The 9,663-nt window shown below is 68.4% G+C and overlaps 1 protein-coding gene across 2 annotated transcripts; it reads left to right on the forward strand.

The window, feature by feature from the left end:
• On the forward strand, nt 1-8,764 carry CAMKV (CaM kinase like vesicle associated). Of its 2 annotated transcripts, XM_080387510.1 has the most exons (11): nt 1-2,236; nt 5,331-5,439; nt 6,641-6,772; nt 6,845-6,919; nt 6,996-7,134; nt 7,215-7,335; nt 7,670-7,745; nt 7,828-7,964; nt 8,083-8,161; nt 8,237-8,324; nt 8,530-8,764. In XM_080387510.1, the coding sequence occupies exons 1-11, from the start codon at nt 1,204-1,206 to the stop codon at nt 8,758-8,760; spliced, it is 2,220 nt and encodes a 739-aa protein (XP_080243636.1). In that variant the 5' UTR covers nt 1-1,203; the 3' UTR covers nt 8,761-8,764. The 2 variants fall into 2 exon arrangements, with proteins under 2 accessions (XP_080243636.1, XP_080243637.1); XM_080387511.1 differs by lacking the exon at nt 1-2,236 and having other exon boundaries at nt 3,396-5,439.
• The last annotated feature ends 899 nt before the right edge of the window (nt 8,765-9,663 follow it).

Consider the following 9,663-nt stretch of genomic DNA (forward strand, 5'->3'; position numbering starts at 1 on the left):
GGTGCTTGCGGTGGGGGGTACCTGAGGCAGTGGGTACCTGAGGCAGTGGGTGCACGGGGTGGTGGGTGCCTGGGGTGGTGGGTGCCTGGGGTAGTGGGTGCACAGCATGGTGGATCCACGGGGTGGTGGGTGAGCAGGTCAGTGGGGCAGGGCACAGCAGGGACCCATGCCATTGGGCTCAGCAGAGCTGATCGCCCCAAAACGGCACACAAGGTGGCCCAAGATCCCAACCAGGGCTGGGGCCAGCAGGAGACCGGGGGAAGTGATGGGACCCCGGGGCAGCCCTGCCCCGGGCAGACGGCTGGTGCCAGGAGGTGACGGGCGTGAGCTGGGCCGAGGGGTGCTGGAGGAGCACTGGTCTGTCCCCAGAGCTGCGAGCCACCGCTGGGCAGCCCTGAGCTGCACCGGGCACCTGCCGAGTAATTGTGAGTTACGCTCCAGGTTCCCGCGAGGTGCAAACATTAGTAACTGTGCCATGCTGTTGCCAGCCGCTATGATTAAACTCTTGATTAGAAGCTCAGACTACAGTGCCCTGCTAATTCCCCTGCTCTCACGTGCCATTGATTACCTGGCACGGGTGGCAGCGGGCCCAGGGCTCGCGGGGCTCGGGGACACGCAGGGGACAGGTACGTGGGGTGCCCCAGGCTGTCTCTGCTTTGGGGTGCTGCCGGGTCTCCTTGTGCGCAAAGGGGAGATGCCGGCTTTGGGGATGGGACCGCAGTGTCCCCTGTCCGTGGGCCTGTCTGACCTGGCCATGGGGGTCTGTAGCTCCTAGGAGAGGACGGCCACAGCCCTGTGGTGGCTCAGGGTGCTGTGGGCTGGGTGCTTCTGAGGACCTGGGGTTTGGTGGGTGCAGGGGCACGAGGGCAGGGGAGTGGGGTTGCAGTTTGGAAGCGGCACCATAAGGGCCACAAATGGCAGCACACGGCATGCAGCCATTTGGGAGCCTGTGCACATGGCTGCACCGCATGAGGAGCGAGGTGCTGCAGGGGCTGGGGACCTGCCTGCCCCCGCTGGGGCTGTGCTGCCTGCCCTGGGCTGTGGGCAGAGTTAAGAGCATCGTGGTGGCCAATTTCTTGCCTCTTTCTTGCCCCTTGGCCCAGGCCATGGGGCACAGACAATCCCTGTCCATGGGGGAGTGAGCGGAGCCTTTGACCCCACAGCTGGACGCGGAGGACAAGGGAAGGAAGTTGTGTGGTTCCCATGAGGATTATGGCACGGAGGCAGGACCATGTGCCTGCCCACATCGTCATGGCACCTTTTAGTGTCCTCAGGGGACAGACACCTGTGATGCTGAGCCCACACTCAGCTCTGCTAATAACCTCCTCCTGTCCACCACATCCTATCCCATCGGATCCCATCTGTCCCATCCCATCCCATCTCTTCTCATCCTATCCATCCTGTCCCATCCCATCCTATCCCACACCATTCCATTCCATCCATCCCATCTGCAGCCCAAGGGATGCCAGCTCACCCCAGTGTCCCCTCTCTCCCACCAGCAAAGCCTGCCGTGATGCCATGGCTGGATGCGGCCCGTGGGGCACAGCATCCCTTGGGCGGCCACCCGCCAGGGGAGGAGCTCGGACTGGGACAGCAGGGACAGGCTCAGGGGACACCACAGGCAGCTGGGCTCACCCGGCCGGGCAGCAGCTGGAACGGAGCGAGCCGCGGGGGGTCACGGGTATTTACGCACCCCCCGAGCCGCCGACGCGTGGGCAACGGCGCGGGGTCCCGTGGGTTCCCGGACCCCAGGCAGTGGCAGCGTCCCGGCCCGCTGGTGGTGGCTGCGCCGCCGCCCTGCCCAGGGCAGTGGCCGCCCCGGGGGACACGGCTGCCCCGTCCCGCCGCGCTGCGGGGGCGCGTCCCCAGAGCCACGCGCGTCCCAGCCCCGCGGACGCCTCTCCCGCGCGCGACGGGCGGGGCGCGAAGTTTGGCGGTGACGTCAGGGGCGGGGAGGGGCGCCCCGGGGGCGGGGTCCCGCGGTCCCGCCCCCCCAACTTGCCGCGCCGGGCGCGCGGGGCCGCGCCGCGACGGACCGACGGCTCGGCTCGGCTCGGCTCGGCTCGGCTCGGCTCGGCTCGGCTCGGCCCGGCCCGGCTCGGCTCGGCTCGGCTCGGCCCGGCCCGGCCCGGCACCGCACCGGCCCCGCGCGGAAGGGCGGGAGGGAGGGGCGTGCGGCCCCCCCAAGCGGCGGCCCCGGGCCGCGGCCCCCCTTTGCGGTCGGAGAGGCGTGCAGGTGAGCGCCGCGCCGCGCCGGGACAGCCCCGAGCCCAGCCGTGCCGGTCCGTGCCGTGGGCGAGGGGGGCCGGGCCCGGGGTGGGCGCGTTGCTGGGCTTCGGCACTTGGCCGGGGGCTGCCCCCGCGCTGTCCCCCGCCCCGCGGTGGCCCGGTACCCTCCGGCGGAGCCAGACCCGGCTCTGTGTGCGCCCCGACGGCCGCCCGCCGCCGCCCCTGCGCCGCCGGCACCCCGCGTCCCGCAGAGCCCCAGCCCCGACGGGCGCCGCGGGCACGGCGCGCTGCCGGAGCCCGCCCCCCCCCCCCCCCGCGCGTCCCTGCTCGCCCCCCCGGGGCCGGTGCGGAGCCCGGCGACCCGGGCCGGGGGGCCTCGCCCCGCGCCCCCGCCGCCCAGCCTCCTCTCCCGGGCCCCGGCCCCTCTCTCCCGCAGCCCCGCTCCCCTCCCGCTGCCGCATCGCTCCCAGCCGGCCGCGGCCGAGAGCTCCCCTGCGGTGCGCGGCCCGGGCTGCCCCTCGCCCCTCTGCCGGGGCTGGGGGTCGGGGGCTGCGACCCGGCCGCGCCGTTGCCCAGCCCGGGCACTCCTGCGGGCAGCGCGGGACTGGCGCAGCCCCTCCGCCTGCCGCCTCCTGCACTGCCGGTGTGCCGGTCCGTCTCGGCCCGGCGGCGTTTTCTGCCTCTCCTCGGTGCATCCTTCCCCCGGGATGTGGGGGGTGGGATGGCAGCGGAGACCCTCTCCACGGACACGTCCAGGGCGGCTGCAGGTGGAAGCGGGGTCGGAGATGGAGCGCCGGCCGGTGGCACCCCACGCCGTGGGGCAGGGCCGGGGTGCGGGGGGCTGGGGGACCCACTGGTGAGGGCTGCGTGGCTGCGTCATCCCTCCGTGCCATCCGCACCCGGCCACCCACTTCCCCGCTATTGTCTTACACCCGCTGTTGCTTCTGCTCCCAAATTAGATGCTTTGGGGAGGGGGGGGGGGGGGGGGGGGGCTGGCTGCGCACGGGTGCCAGCACAGCACCCAGCCTCCCCCCTGGCACCCCAGGGAGGGAGCACTCGCCCCTTCACCCACCCCTTCTCTGGGCACCCCTGCCACGGTGGGGGCGCTCTCGCCTGTGGGGCGCAGCGCAGGTGCTGGCCCCAATGTGGGGCTAGGTGCCAGCCTCACTTGTGGGGTACCCCACGAGAGCTGAGCCCCCCTGAGCCAGCCTCGGGCAGGGGAGGGTGCCAGTGCTCAGCCCTGGCAGGATGGGTCCCCACTAAACCAATGGGAACTAATTTTATGAGCGCAGATTAGCTGAGCACTCAGAGAGACAGCAATAAAATCCCGATATATCATCCCACCCGGGTCCCCTTCCCAGCTAATCCTGGCATCATGCCGCCGGCGCTGGCAGCATTCCCACCCACCCGCAGGCCAGCCCTGCCTGTGCCAGCCCATGGCACCGAGCCCGCCGCCATGCCAGCAGCTGCCAGGACAGCCCTCGTCCCCCTCGGCTGGCCACAGTGACATGGCAGAGCCGAGGTTGTGTGGCAGGGGGCCATGCAGGTGCCAGGCAGGACACGTTTGCCAGGGAGGCTGTTGGGATGAACCGAGTGTGGGCTGGAAAGCCTCACCCTGTCTGTGGCATGGGCAGGGGTGTCCCGTGGGTGGTCTGCTTCTCTTTTGGGGCTGGGTGCACCCTGAGTGGGACGGGGCAGGTGCTCTTGCCCATTGTGGGCTTTCTCGGCAGGAGGGTGCCTGGGTGTCATGTGAGCAGGGAGCACCCATCTTGCAGGCATCGCTGGGGCAGGCACAGAGGGCAGGTCCAAGGGATTAAGGCAGGAAGGAGCATCCCCCTGTTCCCTAGCCTGCTGCACCCACAGCCCACCCAGATTTGGGGTCAGTCACCCCAGGGAATGCTTAAGTGCATGCCCAGGGTACTGTGGACAGGACCACCTTCCTCCCAGAGCTCACGTGGCGGAGATGGGGCCATGCACCCGCAGGTGGGTTGGGTGCTGCCAGGTGCTACCCATCCCTGCCCCCTCCGAAGGATGTGCCGCTTTCTGCATCTCCAGCTCCCATTGCCATAGCAACAGGCTCGGCGCTTGGGTACCCGCGATGCCGGCTCCCGCATCCCGCACTGCCATCCTGCCCGTGGCCCTCGCTGCCAGGCCCCCGGGCGCTGCCGGCACAGCATGGCAAGGCCAGCACATCCGCAGCGTGGCATTTCAGGAGCTTTAGCACCGGGTGACGAGTGCCTCCAGCGTCGTGCCAGCATCCCGTTGTGGGGTCCTGCTTGGGTCCATCCAAGAGGACTGGGGGGGGGCCTGGGCAGCCCTGTCTCTTTCTGAGCCATCAGAAAAAAGCATCAGCTGGAACTTCCTCCTGGTAACAGGGTGGGAAAAGGAAAAAAATAACTTCATGGGACCAATTTTTTGCTGGGAAGCTTCCAAGCAGGGTCTGGTTTCGAAGGGTTCTCAGCAGGAAAGCAAGGGGCAAAATGTCCTGCCAAAAGGGCCAGAGGAGCTGGCACGTGCCGAGGTCGGTGACCTGCCCGCTGCGGGCAGCAGGAGTGCCGGCACTGCTGAACAGCGGTGCCCGCCTGCCCCGTGCTGCAGTTGGGCACCCGGGGCTGGTCAGGGCCAGGGAGCTGAGGCTGGCGTAAGTCACTGCACATGTGACAGTGTGCGATGATGTTTTGCCTGGGGAAACCCTGACTACAGAAATGTCACCGTGAGGCAAAACCGGGGCAAAACCGAGCTGAGATACCGGAAAGGGTCTGTGCCTCCGCTTGCTTCCCTAGTGGGTGCTCCAGGCTCTGCACTAGCCCTGGCTACTTAATAAATCATTAACAATCTGTGAGCTGGGGCCAGGGGGCTGGCTCGCAGCCCTGCCGGTGCCCCAAGCCCAGGCAGAGCGGCCGGATGCCACGGGGATGGACGCGCATTGGTGGCATTGGGCATGTGGTGGCTTGTGGTAGCCAGGGAGCAAAAGCAGCCGCTGTACTTCGTCAGGTTTTGCAGCGCTAGCTGTAACTAGCACGGCTCGGGGCGGGGGTCGTGCAGTTCGGGGGGGGTGTGTGTGGTGCTGGGGTGCTCACCGCCTCTCCCTGCCCTGCCAGCACCGGGCCCTGCGATGCCGTTTGGCTGCGTGACACTGGGAGACAAGAAAGATTATAACCAGCCGTCCGAGGTGACCGACAGATATGACCTGGGCCAGGTCATCAAAACGTGAGTTGGTCCCTCCCTGGCCCCGCAGGTGCCCCAGGGACCCCAACTGCCTGCGTGCTGCAGGCTGAGGAGCAGCACGATGCTGCCCATGGTCCACAGCTGGGCTGGGCAGGGCACATGCTGGGGTGGCTGTCCCCTAGTCCCTCTCGCTGCTGGGGGTGGGGGGTATCTGTCGCCAGCTCCAAGGAGGGTGGCGAGGTTTCCCAGCTGCTGCTGGCTGCAGCTGGGCAGCTCCCCGTATCGCTACCTCCTCCCCCCGGATTTGCGGGGATTGCAGCAATTCCACACGATCCCAGCTCCCCTGAGTGCTCCAGGAAGCAGGAGGGCTCTGCTCCAGTAAAGGAAAGGACAGATGTCATCTGCAGGGGACAAGTGCTGCTGCTTCCCCACTTTGATTGCTATGCTGGGGGACCCGCTAGGAAGCACTTCAAAAAATGAAGCCCCCAGACCCAACTGAGAGTGGTTTGACCCCAAAATATTCAGCAGAAATTTTTCCATCGGCCTTCAAAACACCAGGACCGCTTGGCTGTGGGTCATGCCTGCCAGGGTGATGTGTTGTGGCAGTGGGGACCTGTTTGGGTGCTCCTAGAGCTTTACTCCGTCCTCTGGACAGCCTGTCCCAAAACCCATGGGTCCCAGTTGCCCTGCACCCAAGGTGGTGGCCAGGAGGATTTTGGTGCAGCCGGGGGGTGCAGGAAAGCCCAAGGCTTTGGCAGAGCGGTGCCGAGTGTGCCCCAGGAGCTCCCCTGCGGCTCTGGCCTGGCCGATGGGCTCGAGCACCATTAATAATAGAACAGAAATATTGCAGCATCCCCAGGCAACCGGTGCATATCCCCTTCTTTCTTCCCGACTGCAGCACTGACATTAATGTTGGGGTGTGCTGCTGTTCTGCCTTGGCATGGGCAGCTCGGCAGTGGGTCTGACCCCGGCTGCTGTGGGGAGGGGGCTTTTTAATCAGCAGATTTCCTCCCTTCCCTATTGATCTGCTTGTTCCATATCAGTTCCTTCTCACTGGCTTTCACACACACACTTCCTCTTGCCTCCAGAGAGACTCTTCACTGCAGCTTCCTTCCACCCCAGCAGCATCTCCCCTCACTGCTGGGATTGGGGTGGGGTGGTGGTGGGTGTGGGTCTGGGGACCACCCAAGCACCACGAGCTGGGCAGTCCCCAGGGGGGTGACAGCTGCAGGCACCCTTGCAGGGAGGAGTTCTGTGAAATCTTCCGGGCCAAGGAGAAGACAACAGGGAAGCTGTACACCTGCAAGAAGTTTCTGAAGCGAGATGGGCGGAAAGTGCGGAAGGCGGCCAAAAATGAGATCATTATCCTCAAAATGTGAGTGCTGGGGCCAGGGGGGGGCTTCCAGGCAAAGCAGGGACCCCTGCCCATGCCCCTATGTGTCTGTAGGGTGAAGCACCCCAACATTCTACAGCTGGTGGACGTCTACATCACCCGCAAGGAGTATTTCATCTTCCTGGAGCTGTAAGTTTTGGGGGTGCGGGGGGCTGGCGGGGGGTGCCCCGTTGGGGGTGTGTCTTGGCAGAGCTGCTGTTGGCAGGGCCACTGGCCGGGAAGTCTTCGACTGGATCCTGGACCAGGGGTACTATTCGGAGAGGGACACCAGCAACGTCATCCGGCAGGTGCTGGAGGCGGTTGCCTACCTGCACTCACTCAAGATTGTCCACAGGAACCTCAAGGTGGGTGGGGGAGTGGGTGGGAGGACCTGTGGGTGCTGGTGTGCCCCCCACCCCAGTGCTCACGGCCCTTGCGCCCGCAGCTGGAGAACCTGGTGTACTATAACCGCCTGAAGAACTCCAAGATCGTCATCAGCGACTTCCACCTGGCCAAGTTGGAGAATGGGCTCATCAAGGAGCCCTGTGGCACCCCTGAGTACCTGGGTGGGTGAGAGCCAGCCGGGCGGGCGGGTGGGCGGGGGTGGGTAGCACTGCCAGGGTCCCAGCACGTCCCTGCTGCTCCTGGCCACACTGGGGACCAGTCCTGGGGGCTCCCATCGGACACATGATGGTCATGGGTGCTCCTGGCAGGTCCCTCCTGCTTCCCATCACCCCGGGGCTGATCCTGGGTGCTCCTGCTGGGTCTCTGCTGCTCCCCATCACCCCGGGGCCGATGCAGGGTGCTCCCAGTCGGTATCTCCCTCTCCCCATCACCCTGGGGGTGAGGGGCCAGGGCACTGGGGACCCCGGGGCAGGGCTGCTCTCCTGTCCCTCGCAGCTCCGGAGGTGGTGGGGCGGCAGCGGTACGGGCGGCCAGTGGACTGCTGGGCCATCGGCGTCATCATGTACATCCTGTGAGTGCGGGGTGAAGGCCAGGGTGGTCGTGGGGGGCCAGGGGCCGGGGGCCAGTCTAAGCCCCCCTACCCTGTCCCCCAGCCTCTCGGGGAACCCCCCCTTCTATGAGGAGGCAGACGAGGATGACTATGAGAACCATGACAAGAACCTCTTCCGCAAAATCCTGGCTGGGGACTACGAATTCGATCCGCCATACTGGGACGACATCTCGCAGGCAGGTGAGCCCTGCACCGGGAGGGGGGGACACACAGGGTCCCACGTTGTCCCACAGGGGGGGACACACACAGGGTCCCACGTTGTCCCCCTGGCACTCACTTCCCCACCCTGTGTCCCCAGCCAAGGAGCTGGTGACGCGCCTGATGGAGGTGGAGCAGGACCAGCGGATCACAGCAGAGGAGGCCATCTCCCACGAGTGGTGAGGGGCAGCGGGGGTGGGCAGGGGGCTGGGGGGGGGCTGGCAGGGGCTGCTCACCCCTCCCTGCCTACCCAGGATCTCCGGCAACGCTGCCTCTGACAAGAACATCAAGGATGGTGTCTGTGCCCAGATCGAGAAGAACTTTGCCCGGGCCAAGTGGAAGGTGGGTGGGGGTGCCCCGTGCCTCAGTTTCCCCTCTCAGCCGAGCCCAGCCCAGCTGTCAGCCTGGGGCAGGGGGCGGGGCTGCCACCCCCTGCGACCCCACCAGCCCCCCGCAGGCATCCCCTGGTGGGGGACCCGACGCCCCGGTGAGGGGCCCGGGGGCAGGGCAGCACCCCACCGCCCCCCGCCTCTCCCTCCGCCCGCAGAAAGCCGTGCGAGTGACCACGCTCATGAAACGCCTGCGGGCGCCCGAGCAGACGGAGACGGCCCCGGCCCCGGCCCCGGCCCCCGCCGCCGCCGCCGCCACGGACACTGCGGCCCCCGGCACGCCGCCCGCCGCCGCGCAGTCCCCGGCCCCCGGCACGCCGCCCGCCGCCACGTGTAACGGGGACGGGGCCGCCGCCGCCGCCGAGGCCCCCAGCGAGCAGGCCGGCTGAGCGGCGCCCCCCGCTCCTCTGTACATAGCCCCGGCATGGCCCCCCCGCGCCCCCGCCTGCGGCCCCTTTTCTACGTGCCCCGACGGAGAGCCGGCCGCGGGGCAGAGCCCTGCATGGAGCCCGTCCTCCCCGGCCCCCCTCTCCCCCCTCGGTGGCTTTGCCGGTCGGTCTGTCCCCCCCGCCCCGTCGCTCCCCCCTCCCCCTGCTCTCTCAGTCTGTCCCCCGCCGCCGTCCTCCCCCGGGGATGCCCAGAGATACGGGGCAGCCCTCCGGCCGCGAGCCCCGCAGGGCTGGGGGGGCGGCGCGGGGCCCCCCGGACACGCGTGCATGTGCGGGGCCGTGAGGGGGTCGCGGGCAGAGCACCTGCCCCCCCCCCCCCCCCATCCCGGGGGGGCTCAGCGGGCAGCGCACCTGGCAGCCCCGCTCATCCCGGGGGGCCGCGTAGCGGGGGGCGAGGCGGCACGGACCCCCTCCCCGCCCGGGGGCGGCCCGCGCGCCCCCGCGCATCGTGTCCGGAGGATCCCGAGCGGCCTCCCCGTGCCCCCCCGGCCCGGACCCCGCTTCCCCCCTGCAGCTGCATGCCTGCAGGGCCGGCTCTGCCCGCGGCTGCCGCCGGCGCCCCCCGCTGTATCTCTGGCAAATAAAGACCCGCTGAGGACAAACTGAGACGGCACCAGCGCCTGCCCCGTCTCTCTGTGGGGCCCTGTCCAACTCGGCGGGCGGCGCGGCCCGCCCCGGTTGGGAGCGGCAGGGCCCTGCGGCAGCTTCTCCCGGCCCCCGCCCGCCCCGGGAGGGAGCCGCGCGGCCCAGCGGCCGTCGTTAGGCTCCAGGGTACACGGGCGCGGCGAGCGGGGGGAGCCGGGGGCCTGTCCCCGCCCTCGCGCGCAGGACACGCCCCCTCAG

This window comes from Falco punctatus (genome assembly GCF_963210335.1).
Source record: "Falco punctatus genome assembly, chromosome: 4".
Lineage (NCBI taxonomy): Eukaryota > Metazoa > Chordata > Aves > Falconiformes > Falconidae > Falco > Falco punctatus.

Bases quoted from the DNA above. Each gene is read 5' to 3' on its own strand.
- CAMKV (XM_080387510.1), top strand. From the start codon at position 1,204: ATGAGGATTATGGCACGGAGGCAGGACCATGTGCCTGCCCACATCGTC. The intron at 7,135-7,214 runs GTGGGTGGGGGA...TTGCGCCCGCAG, and splicing joins TTGTCCACAGGAACCTCAAG to CTGGAGAACCTGGTGTACTA. The intron at 7,965-8,082 runs GTGAGCCCTGCA...CTGTGTCCCCAG, and splicing joins GGACGACATCTCGCAGGCAG to CCAAGGAGCTGGTGACGCGC.